Genomic DNA, 16,618 nt, shown 5'->3' on the forward strand with positions numbered 1-16,618 from the left:
GTATGTTTTTTAATTTGGGTTATACATTTAAATTGGGTGTCTTTTGTGGTGTCTTTAAAAAATGTCCACACAGGTTGCAGGGATTTCACTTCTGTGTACTTTTTAATTTCCGTTTAACTAACTTCCTCATTTTTCTGTAGTCCCCCTTTCTGAAATTAAACGCTACTGTGGTGGGCTGCTTTGGTGTCCGCCCTCTTCCCTTCACACACACATAGAGATGTATAGTTTTATTATGTTATGGTCACTCTTACAAAGTGGTTCAGCTATATTCACCCCTTGGACCAGATCCTGTGCTCAATTTAGGACTAAATCAAGAATTGTCTCTTTTCTTGTGGGTTCCAGGACTAGCTGCTCCATGAAGCAGTCATTTAAGGTGTCAAGAAACTTTATCTCTGCATCCCGTCCTGAGGTGACATGTACCCGGTCAATATGGGGATAGTTGAAATCCCCCATTATTATTGAGTTTTTTATTTTTAAAGCCTCTCTAATCTCCCTAAGCATTTCACAGTGACTATCCCCATGCTGGTCAGGTGGTTGGTAGTATATCCCCACTGCTATATTCGTATTAGTCAAACATGGAATTACTATCCATAGAGATTCTATGGTACAGTTTGATTCATTTAAGATTTTTACTTCATTTGACTCTAAGCTCTCTTTTAATGCCACTCCCCCACCAGCATGACTTATTCTGTCTTTCCAATATATTCTGTGCCTTGGTATTACTATGTCCCATTGATTTTCCTCATTCTAACAAGTTTATGTGATGCCTACAATATCAATATCCTCATTTAATACGACTCAAGTTCACCCATCTTATTATTTACTTATTATTTGTATATAAGCACTTAAAAATTGTCAATTTTAAGCTGTCTGCCACAATGTGATGTAACTGAATGAGACTCTTTCATTTGACTGTTTCTCATCAGATCCTACCTGTATTTTATTATCTTCCATCCACTCCTCTTTACTAGGATATAGAGATTCTCCATTAACAGATCCTCCCCTAAGGGATGTCTCTGTCCAGACCACGTGTTCCTCCATACCTGTCAGCTTTCCCCCAGCCCTTAGTTTAAAAACTATTCTACAACCTTTTTACCTTTACATGCCAGCAATCCGGTTCCATTCTGGTGTAGGTGTAGCCCATCCTTCCTACATAATACATAATGCAAAGAGAAGACAGCAATTCAAACACAGAAGTTAAGAGATTTAGGGTGAAATCCTGATTCCATTGAAGTCAATGGGAGTTTGACCACTGATTTCAGCAGGGCCAGGATTTTATCCTGCATCATGTAATCCAAACCCTTTTCATGTAGCATCATTATTTGCTGTATATAACATCTATACCTAGAGAGTGAGACAACTTTACATGTCTGTATGTGAAACTTTAAAGCTACTTTGAAATATAAGCTTATTTTCTGTTTTGTAAAACAGCAGTAAGCATGCTGAACACACACAGACTTCTGTATTTTTTAGTAAATTACATATATTAAACCCTTTTAGTTGACCTAGTACCTAACCACATAAAGACGAAGTGATTAACACAGAATCAAACACACGCTACGGTAACTCATGTTTTAAAAACAAAAAAACAAACAAAAAATAAAACAAGCAAACCTACAGCTATGACCTGAAGGTAAAAACAAACAGCAAAAGGAGAAAGAATGCTCACTTTATAGACTGACAATTCCACAAAAAGGTTATCAATTATTCAAGGAAAAAATTATTTATTAACAACAACTAGTCTCTTACACTGTTTCTTAGCTTTGATATAAATTATGTAAATGGAATGTGCAAGTGTGAATAATATGTTAATGGATAACACTGAAAGCAGAATGCAATTTGAGATAAGGCATTTGAGACTAAATTAACCACTTCATCTAACAGAACACATTTAATCTACGCTTTTTAAAATCCAGTTGTTAAACAGCCATTTAGAAAAACAGCAGGACAGACAATGCACCCAGTATCCAGAAGTCTTATCGGATATTGATTGAAATGATGCATCTATTGGAATTATTAAAATCCAGTTCCTGTCTGTCTCAGAGAGAGAAAGAAACCAAACTAATTACTTCAGGCAACTGTCTGTCAGGTCAATGAAAACCTAATGAGAATTTAAGAGGATTTCCATCCTCCATCTACACATTAATGGATCAACCTTTGTGTATGTGGAAGACACGTAACTGTATATGCGAAAGAGACCAAACAACCCGTTGACTCAGGGAAGAGTTATTTTATACAATATTGAATAAAACGTGAACATAGAGTAGGTATTGGGGTTCAGAGAAGAGAGGCCACAATGCTCTCAGGTGTGCAAATATAATTCAGATGCTAAAAATAAAGGATCAAAGGATCCCTTCTCTCCTGGTATGATGTATACGCTCAAGCTTTTATTTCACAGATTTGCAGGACTATAACAAAGAAGAAGGCAGAAGGAAAAAGCTGACAAAGTGAGCAGCCACGACACTGAAATCGTGAAAGGGAGAGGCGAGATCCTGATGAAACACAGCAAACATCTGAGCCCTAACGATAAGGAGTAAATTTGTGACAGTGAGGGTAATTAACCATTGGTAGAGCCCTGCGCAGATACAAAATTTGTATCCACATCCAATTCGCAATCCACAAACATGGTCCATGGATATAAAGTGGATACCCACAGATTTACAGGGCTCAAGATATAAAATTTGGATCCGCATCCATCCACGATCCACAAACATGCTCCGCGGATATATCCACGGATATAAAGCAGATATCTGCAGATTTGCAGGTCTCTAACCTTTGGAACAATTTACCAAGGCTAATGGTGAATTCTCCATCACAGACAATTTTTAAATCAAAATTGGGTATTTTGCTAAAAGATCTGCTGTAGGAACTATTTGGGGGAAGTTCTCTGGCCTGTGTTAATCATGAAGTCAGACTAGATGATCGCAATGGTGTCTAGCTCAGTGGTTTTCAAACTTTTTTCCTGGGGACAGAGTTGAAGAAAATTGTTAATGCCCATGACCCAACGGAGCTCGGTATGAGGGGTTTGGGGTATGTGTGTGGGGGGTCAGGGCTGGGGCAGAGAATTGGGGTGTGAGGTGGGGCCGAGAATTAGGGGTTCAGAGTGTAGGAGGGGATTCTGGGCTGGGATTTGGGGTGCGGTGTGGGAGGGGGGTCAGGGCTCTGGGCTGGGGGTGAGGGCTGTGGGGTGGGGCTGAGAATTAGGGGTTCAGGGTGTAGGAGGGGGTTCTGGGCTGGGGGTTGCGGGTTGGGGTGCGGGAGGGGGTCAGGGCTCTGGGGTGGGGCTGGAGATGAGGGGTTTGGGGTGCAGGAAGGGATTCCAGGTTTGGGGGGGCTCAGGGCTGGGGTAGGGGATTGGGGCACAGGGTTGGGACATGGATTTACCTCCGGTGGCTCCGGGTCAGCGGCGCAGCCAGGGTGCAGAGGCAGGCTTCCCACCTGTCCTGAGACCGCAGACCGCACTGCACCTCAGAAGTGGCCAGGAACAGGTCCAGCTTCTAGGCAGAGGCACGCGCAAGTGGCTTCACACAACTCTCACATGTAGGCCCCTCCACCCCCCCAGCTCCCTTTGGCCAGTTTCCAGCCAATGGGAGTGCAGAGATCCATGGCCCCCCTGCCTAGAAGCCGGACCCGCTGCTGGCTGCTTCCAGGGCACAGTGTGGTGTCCGAAAAGGTAGGCACTAGCTTGCCTTAGCTGGGCAGCACCACCGAGAGGACTTTTAACATCCCGGTCGGTGGTACTGACCAGAGCATGGCGACCCAGTGCCTGACATGCCGTGACCCAGTACAGGGTCTCGACCCACGGTTTTAAAAACACTGGTCTAGATGATCACAATAGAATCTATGAAAACATGTAAGTGAAGACCTTGCACTGTACTATACGTGCAAGATTATCTGTTAGCTGACTTGATTTCATATAATTTACTTTTGATCTAAATTGATTTCTCTTACTTTTTCTAATCATCTTCTGGTTAAACTCCTTTTGCATTAAGGAGATTGCAGCTAAGCACCAACCTCTATCTTTAGGAGCCTAAATAGGTGGCCTGATTTTCAGTGATGCTGAGCACACTTAAATCCCATTGACTTCAATTTAGGAACCTAACTTTAATCATCCTACTTAGAAAATGTTGGCTTCAGTGTTTTGGGGAAATTCAAGACAGCCCATCCTGAGGAGAGGCAACCAAACACACACAGCGAATATGGTCATGCCTAAGCTGCTCAGGTTCTCAGCCAGAGAACAGAAAAGGGGGACCAGCAGCACAGATATGGTTATCCTACAGAATGACTAAAGCCTAAGACATCAGACAAAAGACAAGCTCAAGGGACCAAGGTGGCAGTTTTACAATAGTTAGAAAAAAGGGGTGGGGGATAAAATCACCAATTATTTTGCAATGTTGTTCACATGCTCAGTGTTAAAATAGCAGCATGGACACGTTACAGCCAAAAAGCACAACTGTCTAGACTTCAAGCATTTAAACTCTTCCTGAAAGGGGGCCATTACTTCTAGGCAACCAGAACATAAAACAAAACAAATGACCTCTGTACTTAGAGCAACTCTCCAACAGAGTCTGAGTTTATGCAATGACTCTTCATGATGCAAAAGCTGGCTGTTGTTCCTGAGAGACCTGCCCATTTGTAGCACCACATTACAGGAAGAAAAATGACAAGGCAGTCATAGAATTTTAATAAAATACTCAAGAGCAACATAACTCTTTCCCATCTCTGGATACTACTATGTAATCCCCTGCCATGCAGGATTTTCTTTATGATTATTCTTAAGGTGGGGGGTGCACTAGGTAAAGATCTGCATCTGCTTTCCTTTAGGTACAGAGGGGGAAAAACAACAACCAGTGAGAGCAGAGGGCATATGGTAGTCTGGCAAGGTCAAGTGGATTAAACAGACATCTAGCAATGATCCACAAGACAGGGTTTATTTTTAGTTGGGTGGCTGGTTGGTTTCTGTGGGCACCATGATGTATTTCTGTGATCCCTGAAACAGTACGATGAACGTTTTTGCGAAGTTATGTCTTCTGTGCATTTTAGAGATCTTGGTTTGAAAAACAGAATCATGTTATTTATTGAAAGACACAGCTGGAAGAATTCTGTCCCCGCCCCCAACTCTGGCCCCTGTGAGAACACTGCCATCCCTCCCCCACAAACCCAGGTAGGAGAATGGTGGGGGCATAATTTATAGTAAACAGGGTGATTCTGAGCTGCTTCACACCGGTCGGTAGCCCTGAGGAGACTGCTGTAAATTGAAGGAGTCTAATTTATGCTGGAGACTGATCCCCAGAGCAGCCCAGATTCAGGAGAGCGCAAAGGTGGCTGACAGACACCTGGTTCCTATCTCCACTCCCCAGGGGTTGTGCCTCTTGGAAATGCAAAAGGAACTCTGCCGATGTGTTTTAAAATGTCCATGTCACCTTCCTCAAATTGGATTTTGGGTTTGTTTTATTCCATTTCCTTTCTGGCACATATGCAAAGATTTCATTAAAAAATGCTTCTACATTATACTTTTTCTAATTCCCTATTATGAACATTGATTACATCTATCCATGCTCCACATTCAAAAACAGCCCTAACTATAAAAGGACTTGAGATAATAGTACTCTTAGGAATGGGATTCATAACTCTAGTGCCAATTTCAGTGTGAAAAATTGGCTTCATAAGCAATTAAGACAGGTTTTTGGAATTTTTTTTGGTGGGTGATTTAAGCCACCTTAACTTGTCTGTGTGAAAGCCGGAAAAGTTTCCCAATCCTCAAGGATGATAGGTAATGAAAAGAAAGATCCTTTGAAGGACAATAAAGATATCACAGTCAACTTCTATTGCTGGAGATAGGTGGTAAATGAGGGAGGCTTTCTTCACTATTTGGTGTGTGTTTGTGCTCACAAAAAAACTGAGATTACAGTCTTAACTATGCCAGTAATGATGTATCAATGAGAAGCTTCCTGAACAGTGGTCTACAGAGCTCTTTCTGGTAGTCTGCAAAGAGCATGGTCACACGGCGTTGTGTCTCCTTGCTAGACCACAAGGAGGGGGTCTTTCCAAGTATTACTTTTCCAAATAAACAACTGCTGTGGAATGTTATTTGATCAACATTGGGAGGGAATGTGGTATATACAATTATGGATGGGCACACAACAATCTCTCTGAATCTGTGCTATACTATGAATCTGAGACCCCCCCCCCCCGTCCCCCATCTTAGTGCTGGAGTATGGTGCAAACCTGGACAATAGTTCTGAGACATTTTAGTTCTCATAGTTCTGCCTTCCAGGGGAGGACTGATACATGGCTCCTGTTTGTTGGGATGTTAGAGCTATCCATGTGCCAGAGGGTGATCTGTGAAGCAAAACCAGGTTTTTGGAGACAGTAAGTCCACCAGTGCATAGTGCCCAAGGAGTGGGACAACAGGGTTAACGATGCAGTCTTCATGAAGGGAGTTGCCAGCAGAAGCCTTTGAAATCAGGGCTAAGTGTACAGTTCCCTTTGAAAACTCAAGAACTCTTAAGCATGGTTGCCAGAAAGGAAATAAGTGTCCTACTGCAATTTTTATAAAAGAACCCAGGCAGACATGCCAGCTTGGATTTCTTATCTTACATTTCAGGCATGGTCTAGCCTACTTTCCTGAGTCTCTGTGCGTTAATGATGATGTGCTGTCCACAGATCAACACAGGAACAGTAGTTTGTTGCCAGGCCTATTCTGCCTCTGAGTGTTTATTGTACTCACCACTTTTTAACTACACCACTACTTTAAAAACCTTGGATAGGTCAATTAAAAGTAGACTTCACCTGGAGCTTGTTTTTAAAAACGAATGTTTGATGGCCCAACTCTCGCTTCCACATCCTGGCTGGGGAGACAGGCTGAAGGCATTACTCCAACATCATCAGCAGACCTTGTCGACACTGGGGATTTGCCCCAGTTACGATCATTAGTGGCTTGCCACCAGCATAGCTGTGCCATTGCAAAATTTCGGAGTGGAAAGGCAAAATAGTTATAAGCCATGATGTGCACTGCAGAAGGTAACTCCTCCAGCCTGCAGCAATGGTGAATTACAGGACTGCACAGCGTGGCTTATAGCAGCTTTGCCTGTTTACAATAGGAGTTACAATGAGGAGCAATATGAGATAGCTGAAATCCACTGTTTGGCCAGGCCTCTGCCTATCAGTTCCCTTGGGTTTCTGAATCCCTGCCTATGGACCAGAAATATGACCTGATACCTTATGAAGTATGCCTAGATCATTCTATAGGCTCTCATATGCATCATAAGGGGCTAGATATTCATTTTTTTAAATGGGGAAACTGAGGTAGTTGAGGAAATTTACCCAAAATGACACAGCAAGTCAGTGGCAGATCTGGGAACAGAACCCAGCTCTCCTGATTCTTGGCTTGGTTTCAACCAGACCACATGATTGCCACAAAACACATGTGTGGCAGTGGACATAACAAGTAACTGACGCCACCATGCTTCCCAATTAGTTATTCACAGTCAGCCTGGACAGAACATAGAAAACAGACAAAAAGAGAGTAACATTAAGAGGAATGTTCCCCAGCTGAAAAAGGATATTGACCCCAGGCACACAATCCTACTCCCTTATTCTCTGCAGTCAATTTCTAGTGTAAAGAGCTCCTTGCAGAGGAAACAGACTAATCCTATGCAGTTTCCTTTTGAATCAGATGCAGGAATGCTTTATTTCTGGAAAGGCTTCAGAGAAGCGATTCCAGCCACCACATGGATGTCTTAGGATCCCAAAAGACGTAACTTGCTTTGCCCCTGTTCCTCAGTTTGTGTGTGGAGGTTACCCTGTGTTTCTTCTGTAGGGCTGAAAACATGTTAATTAAGCAAACATATTTTGGAAATTCCATGAAGCAAGTTCCTCATGCTCTCTTTTCTCTTTCTCTTGGGTTTTACTGAAGGAGGATAATCTTGATTTTTCTAAGGCAATAAGCACCTGCAGCTCCCATTACAATCAGTAGGAGCTGAACAGCAGGAGCTCAGCACCACTGGAAAAAACAAACAATCAGGTCAGAAGTTTTGATTTGATAAATCTAAGTTTCCATGTCCACAAAAGAACCAGTATGGCCTTCTGATCTGTAACCGGAGAAGCTTACACACTGCAGCAATACTTTTTCTGGACCTGAAAGACATTCGAGTAGGCACTGAAACTGAAGCCTTTCATTTTGAACGTAATACACCCTGAAAAATGTTAACGGACACTGTTTCAGCCACGTTGCATGAAGTCACTTCCAAAATATAATTCCACACAGGATGAGTGCCAATGTTATTCATATTAATTTTTTATTTGTACAGCATGTGAATGCATATTGTGCTTTGCAAGAATATACTGCAAACAAGACCTCTGCCTAGAAGAGCTTTTAAGACATGCGCTCCCAGCCCACACTTGGTGTTGCCAAATATTTAAAACCAGCAGCAATGTGTGTATCTTGGAATCATTCTGAGAAAACGTTTCCATGTGCAATCTGCATTTTTTTTCTATTTCTACAGGGTATTGCCAAGCGTGATTTGACTGGTGTCTGAATTCACACTGCAATAATGACTTTATAAGAAGGGATCATCGGAGTTCCCATTGTTGGGGGTAAGTAGGAGGAGAAAGGCATAGCCCCTACCACAACTGTCTCGCATCCTGCTTGTTGGCGTATTATCAGCCCTTCCTATCCTACTCTGTGATGTGCAGATACAGGAAAGGTCTATTTGTATATTTATTACTGAAAGCCTCTTACTGAGGTTACTACTTCTGTCAATATTCTGTTGGGGCCTTATCCTGATTAGCTGGCACTGACAGCAGCAGGCTCTGCCTATCATTAAATTTAAGTTTTGCAATTTATGATCAAATAAGGAATTGATACTGTAGCCATGAGTAGAGCCATGAATGACATAGACGAACGAGCCTAGGTAATGTAAGAACTGACTTCCATCTTCATCTGAAAAGAAATGTTAAACAATTAGAAAGCAAGGGCCAGTCTGCTCTGCATGGAAGTTAAGGGGTCTATGGTACTTACCAAAAAAAGAAATGGTTTTCCCTACAACTCCTGGGAAAAAATCCCTGTCTCTGGCTCTTGAATATTTTGGGAGCTAGTTGTCTGCTGCTGTCTCCCTCAGAGATGGCTCCATTTCGACAGTATGTTACATAGATGCAGTAATCTGTGAAGCCCTTTAGGATCTTTTTGGGAGGACAGATATTACCATACATTTAAACTACTTAGGCCCAATGCCTATGCTAAAATAGGGAGGGTGCAGAGAGCAGTATTAAATTCCACACAACTATCCACCCAGTTAGGAGTAGATCATGCAGCTGAAAACTGCCCCTTCCCAGCACGGCCACTTTCCTTCTCCAGAAGTGTGAAGTCCTAGACTTCTAGGGAAAGAGCCCACTTGGGCTTTGCTCCTGGGTGCAATTCTAACTAAGCAGCATTCAACTTCCATCCCGATTCAGAAATTTTTATTTGAGTAGCTGGACCTACAGTTCTATGCTTTCAAGTTTACTACACCACTGGGAATAGATTGATTCAAAATCAGAAGGGTACCCAAGCTATTCCCCTCTAAACCAATAAAACTGTAACTCTAAATAATATAGTCCACAAAATACTAGGACTCTAACTTTGAGTTTAAACACAACATAAATGCTAAGCATAAACTAGAACAAAGTACAACACATTAAATGCTTAGCTACGAATCTCAACGAGCTTCAATATCAATTTGAAAGTGACAGTGAAAGTACACATTTTCTAATGGTCACTTTTAACCATTTGGTTGCAGTTCAAAAAGAAAAGTTCTGGTGGGGAAAGCCAGCCCAGAATTACTATTAAGGCTTTTGAATGGCTTCTACAACATGTAGTTTTTAAATTTTTAACTTTGGGGTCTAGACTATCTGTTTCTACACTTCCTATTTACTAACTAGAGGATAGATTTTGCAACCCTCACTCACACTGAGTCTTCCCTTCCTCCAGAAGTGGCCTTACTGAAGAAAGTGGAACTGCTCAGAATAAGGTACAGGAAAGTAACTGAAATACTTTCCTTATGGATTGTATTTTCTAAATGGACAACCTACCTAATTCTCAATTAGTGAGGGACAATCTCCACTCATTCTTGTATTTTGCTTTCCACAACCAAATCTCTGTACAACTTTTCATGAGTGATGTACCCGAGTATTCGGATTCTAATATCTAAACTGTATTGTTAAATCTATTCACCTAAATTTGTGTTATTGCTGATTATGTACTCTATGTGTCATATGACTTTAAAAACAAACTTTGTATTTGTGGATAATCTAAGCACTATACCCAGATGTACAGACACGCTTTTCCCAACCTATGTGTTATATAATTTTTTAACATTAGCTTTAATAAAAATTTTAAATCTGTTCCACATGAGTTGGGGTGTCAGAATTTGGTCCTAAATAAGTGTTACTTGTTTGCATGGGCTCTGCATAGGTTTAGTTAGTACAGTTTTAGCCAACTGAAATAAAACCCTTTTACTATCTTTCCCACAGAAACATAACTATAGGAGGGGAAAAAAACAGGTTGAGATTTCTTGATGTGATATGAGACTGGGAAATGAAAGAGAGAATTTGATGAAGACTAAAAATAAAGCCTACTGCAAGTATTTCTGACTTGCTTTGTTCTGACTTGTAATGAGAGAGTTGCTGCTGTCTGCTGGAATGCCTATCTCAGTCAGGACCCTTCACCCCCAGGAAGAGACAACAAACTTCTTAACATGTGTTTCACATTCCTGCCTGACTTTACTGCCTGTACTGTAATAGCAGCAGAAGGATCAGCAAAATCAGCTCTCTTGGAAACTAGTGCATAAGACCACCCTCCCGCCCCCCCCCCCCCCCCCGGCCCCCGGCTTCCCAAAAAATCTCAGCCTCAGCTACGATTGTGTAAATAACCAATGATGCCTTTAAAAAGGAACTGCTATAGATCTCTAAGGGCTAGATCCTCAGTTGGTGTAAATCAGTGTAGCTCTGATCATATGTAAAAATTCATTTCAAAGAGAGAAGAAACAAATGGACGAAAACTCCTCTTTCAGCACCAGGAGGTAGAAAATTCACAGTGCACGATGACGCTGGAGAAAATAAATGACTGGCTTTTGAAAAGCAAATATTGAATGATGCCCCCACCTCACATTCTTTAGAAAAGCAAACACAGCAGAACCCCACTATTTCACACTTCACTAACCCATACCCCCCATAATTCAAACAGAGAGACCTGAGGCCTCTACCCTCTGCTCAGCAAAAATTGAATAGCACATTACTTGAGTGTGGTTTCATGTGACTAAAACTAAATCCCTGTTAGCAAGTATACTGCTGTAGAATTGGCCGCTTACACAATGAAGTATTCTCACAAATGCTTATAAATCAAATAATACTCATCTAGTAAGTGAATGAAGTTCATTTTGTGATGCTGCACAAGCCTTTTTTTTTTTTTAAACTTTGCTTACTCACTGACTTTCACAAGTCTGTAATTCACAGTGGGATTACAGTTTATCTCAAATGCTTTGGGAACCTCAAAACTTCTGGCTAAGAGGACAGCAAACTGGGGTTCATGGGATAAATGCCTAAAATGTGGATAACAGAGTGCTTTCATTAAGCTGAGTTTAGTGATGTAAATGGAAACACTTCAGAGCAGGTCACCTGCTCACTCCCTAACTCTCATTATATTATCATAGCACCTAGGAGCCCTAATTATGGGCTGGGAGGGACGCCATTGTGCTAGGCTCTGTACAAATACAGTCAAAATTACAGTCCCTCTAGACCCTCTCCCACATTTCATAGTAGCAAGCAAATGGGGTCAGAGACAAACCCGTTTGGTTATATCAACCCCTCAACATGCCCCCGCCCTTCTTATGCACCCCCATCCCAGATTTCCATTGACACCAGCTGCCATTATGGTCCCCCCCATGTCTCTGCCAGTCTTCCACCCTCCTCCCCATGCACACAGCATGCTCCCTCACCTGCAGTAGACCAGACACTCCATGTGGTTAATCTCATTGTCAGAGCGGTAGCGGCTGTAATCCTCCCACAGATCCTTGATGGCAGTGACAGCCAGGATGAAGAGCACAGGGGCCAAGGCCAGCTCGGGCTGGAAAGCGTTCACCGACGGCACGAAGTTGAGCAGTGCTATGAAGACAAAGTAGACATTGGCCAGGCGGTGAAACTGCTCAAAGAGGTTCTTGGGCAGGAAGGACAGAGCTGTGTACTTGGTGGTCTTGAGGCGATTGTTGGCCAGGGGGATCCTTTGGGGCTTCTCTGTCTCAGGCCCAGGTAGCAGCAGGTTAGAGCGCACAGTCCGTGTCTTGCTCTCCTTCTTCCTCTTTCTTCGCCTCCTCTTCTTCCTCTCCTTCTCCTCTTTTTTCGGCACCTGGGACGCATCCCTGATGTCTTCAGCGTCCTGTGCCATCTCTCCTGTTCTCCTTCCCAAACACACCAAACACACAGGACAGACCTGAGCACTTCTGCAATGGGGGCACTTGGCAGAGCCTGGGAGAGAAAGGACTGGCTGCCCCTCCCTGCTCTGCACTAAGTTATCATCCTCAGAGCCTACTCACTCTTCACTTTCCTTTTCCCAAAAGGGGAGGAGGTTTCCTTCAACTCTCTCACTGTTTTGTTTGGCCTCTGGCTCTCTTCCTCCTCCTCCTTCTTCTGTGTTTGGGAGGAGAGAGCTCTTTTCTTCTCCAATTCTCTCACCCTCCCTGGCTCAGTCTCCTCTCCTCCTTGCTTAGGCTAAGCTCACTTGTGCTCCAGGGGCAAGGGAGGGTGGATTGAATGACTGTCCCGTTGTCTGTCTCTCCAGGAGAGGAGACATACAAAGTAACCCTTGTCCTGTACATCATTTTAACCACACCACTCGTTTCTGCTACAAAAGGGGGGCTCGCAGAGACGGCAGCAGTTAGTAGTGGAAACATGAGAGAATCACATACACACACAAGACCGGGGTTGCGGGAAGAGACTGAAGGATTTTTTAAGAGCGAGAGAAGCGGGAGGGAGGGAGACAGAAAATCAGCCACACTGGGAACTTTAAAAAGAGGGGAACTTTTGACTCCACAAAGTTAGTAAGTTAAGTGTGAGTCAGTGCCTGGAGTGTGTTAAACGCCTGGTCTTTGGCATTGCTGGAAGCTGCTTTTTCATTCCATCCTCTCAGTCTTTATTTACACAATCAACCAAAGGCAGGCACCTCTCTCCCCACCCCCCCACCCCCCCCACACACACTGGATGGAAACCACAGGTTACACTTTATGTTCTGCCTTTGACTTTCCATTACATATAAGGAGTGGGAGGGTTTGGTTTGGTTTGGTTCTCTCCCTCTCCCCCCCACCCCATTTGATATTTGCAGTTCTGTACTGCTTTCCATCCAAGGGGATCTCAAGAGTGCTATACAAATCTGCACTTAACCTTGTCAACTTAGACTTTATAAATTGATTCATTTGAAAATACTCCTGTTCGGTAGAGCACTCTTTAAATAGTATGCCATTATTTATTTTTACACACACATTTACATTTAACACAGGCAAAACATATTTTCCCCTAACTTTGTTCTCAAAAACAGCTGAATCATTTTTGCTCCAAAAATAATTGAGCCTAAGGCAGAGACACCTGACACGGAAAAATTCAGTTTCAATAGTTAAAGTTCAGCAACTGAAAATAGGGTCTTGTAGTGGACCGGGTTGGCAACCTCAACTAGAATGACTACCAGCAGCACCTAGAATACATTATTTAATTTCACAAGGATTTTTCAATTCCTCCCCTGGGAAGGGAGAGTTGGTAGGGCACTCTACACTGATCTGGTCTCCACTTTTTAAACCGGGAAATGTTAAAAACTCAAACTTCAGGGAAAGACAACCAGAGTGATACAGGAACTTGAAACTGAAGAAAAACTTAATTTAAGCGCATGTATTTAGCTCAAAGACATGAGACTCAAGGGCAACATTAACTATGAAAATATCTAAAGAGAAATAATATTTGAGGAGTAAAGACTATTCACATCAAAAGCGCAATAAACACATGACTTTGCAACTGTCAAGTATAGCACCCCACATCTAAAGATCTCAAAAGCACAAAGCTGCTCAGGCTTCTCTTCCTACTCTTTGCACATATGACTGATTGCCTGTCTTTTCACTTTCAGACTGAACTGAAAGAAGTCAGAAATGTACAGATGGGGAAACTGAGGTGTAAAGAAGCTAAAAGGTGTCCCCAAGATTGCACAAAAAGATCACTGCAGACCCAGGAATAAAGTCCACTTTAGATTGATTCCCATACCTATGCCTTAAATTACAATAATATCCTTCCTCTCATCCCCTCTGTATCTTCATTTTCTCCATTTGGGAAGTGGTAATAATCACACAAATGTCTTGGATGGCTGTTTTTTGGATGATGCGTATGAAACATGTCCAAGATATAAAGCACTATACAAGTGCTAATTAATGCAGGTCTCTTCAGAACAAAGCTCAATAGTGGCATAGCATACCTTACAAAATTACAGTATGAACTCTGCTTTGTGTGAGTGTGAAGATGGGCGCATCTGTGCTAACCCAAGTAAAAGCAGACGTTCAGATTCATAACTTGCTGTAAATCTAAATTTCTAAGAATGGGTTTTGCACAACATTTTGATGGGAATACTTTCTTTAAAAATGAGGTTACGAAATATACCAGCTAAACAGTGCCTTTCCTGTGTTGCCAACTCTTGTTGTTTTACCATGAGTTTAGCAGTATTTGGTGTTTTCCAGAAAGCCCCAGATCCTGGAATCCTGTGATGTGGGGGGGGGGGAAACCTCAGCTTTCATTTTTGTGTTAACATTACATTTCTAGCCTCTGCATGGTTGCAGAGAAAAGCTTGAAAATGTGACCCCCTACAAGTTCAAAACCAAGAAGACATATAGAAAAACTCCAGAAGTTATTATTTTTAAAGATCTCATGATTTTTAAGCCAGTCTCATAATTTTTGGACACTTGGGATTAGCAATATACTTGTATTTGGCATGAATTTGAGAGTCTCAGTATTGGATATGAAAAAAATCGTGTGCTTCTTTTGAGTGCAACACAGGTGCTGAACTGGGGGAGGAAGGGGGAACAGTGGTACTTTTCCAAACTCCAGCCACATGAGATATCAAAATGAGAATCAGCTTCCAAGAGGTTGGGCAGATGTTCATAGTACTTCCTGGACTTGGCTCACCACCCATAGGGTTCAAAGAGCTGATGGGCTCTGCTTGGCTCATCAAGCCTGTCTCCCCCTTGTTGAGGCTCAGATACCATCCTGGTTTTCAGCTCTCCCTGGGCAGGACTTGGGTGCTCCTTTCGCTTGTTGAGTCCAAGGGTCAGATTAAGGGGGAAAGCATAAGTGGCTGCAGTTACTGAAGCATCATTCATTTGTGGTGCCAAAGCACGATGTCAAAGTAGACTGTGCAGATCCTCCTGATATGACCACGCTTCTCCTTTCTTCTATGCTTTGATCAGTGAAATAGTTAACCATGTTGACATGAAATCATCATCCTTACGCTTCTGAGTTAACACTTCACTGAGAAGAATGAGCTTTTGTTTCAGACTCTGCGGACATCACCACTTCATTGATACTATTTATACATTTTTCTTCACAACCATAAAGGCCAGAGAGTTAGGACCAGATTTTCAAAAGGACTGAGCCCTCACAACTGGGGCCAGATTTTCAAAAGAGCTCAGCACATTAGCTACAGAGTTCCTCAGAAAAATCTAGTCAGTGTCACAATGGGAGCTGCTGGGTGCAAAGCATTTCTGAAAAACCTGGGATGAATGAAATCCTGGACCCATAGAAGTCAATAGCAAAACTCATATTAACTTCAAAAGGGTCAGGATTTCACTCCGGTGCCTAAATGAGAGTGGAGCTTTTCTGAAAATCTGGATCCAATTGTGGGTGCTGAGAATTGACAAATCTACCCTTGAGCTCTTTAGAAAAATTGGGCCTCACCTTTTTATTTTTGTTTAATGTGAGCTGACATCCTGAAGCACATAGAAACCGCAAAAATAAGATGTACTGACTTGCTGAGCTGCTGCTAGCCAGGTCAGTCTGAGCCTTGGTGCCATACATCAATCTTTCCTCCAGGCTTTGTATTGTGTGTGTTTGGTGAAGAGTGACAAAAAGTAAGTTCTGTACTAGGTATGGAATGGAACCAAGAACTGCCTTTCCATCACAAAGTTGAACACAAGCCGAGAAAAATCAAAGGCTGACACCATCCGTAACCCACGCCTCTAGGGAAAACTAGAGTATGGCAGTTAAGGATGGAGAGCCTGATTGTGAGAGGAGTTGAGAACCTTCATCACCCAAAGACATTGGATACACTTTTCAGGAGCAGCATTGCTAACCTCAAGCATTCAAAAATTATGAGCCATGCCCCGCAAATCATGAGACTGCCTAAAACATCATGAGGTTTTTTTTTAAAAATTGGCGTCTTTTTATTGGCTTTCTGGTTTCGAGCCTTTAGGGTTCTTGTTATGAGCTTTTCTCCACAAACACGAGGGTTAGAAACTTACTTCTATTTAAAAGAAATATAGAAATCAAAAAGAAAAAAGAAAGCTGAAAGTCTCATGTAATCACATGACTCCAAGAGCTGGAGTTTGATAAAAAAAAC

General features: G+C 42.4%; 1 protein-coding gene across 2 annotated transcripts in view; it reads right to left on the reverse strand.

Annotated features, from left to right (window-relative positions):
• The window catches only part of ATP10A (ATPase phospholipid transporting 10A (putative)), a 160,625-nt gene extending 148,092 nt beyond the window's left edge, over window positions 1-12,533 (reverse strand). For both annotated transcript variants that reach the window (XM_073353092.2, XM_073353084.2), the window contains exon 1: window positions 11,976-12,533. In XM_073353092.2, coding sequence (XP_073209193.2) covers window positions 11,976-12,421 — 446 coding nt within the window. In that variant the 5' untranslated portion in view covers window positions 12,422-12,533. The remainder of the gene's footprint in view (window positions 1-11,975) is intronic.
• Between the last annotated feature and the right edge of the window lie 4,085 nt (window positions 12,534-16,618).

Source organism: Lepidochelys kempii, chromosome 1 (assembly GCF_965140285.1).
Source record: "Lepidochelys kempii isolate rLepKem1 chromosome 1, rLepKem1.hap1, whole genome shotgun sequence".
NCBI lineage: Eukaryota > Metazoa > Chordata > Testudines > Cheloniidae > Lepidochelys > Lepidochelys kempii.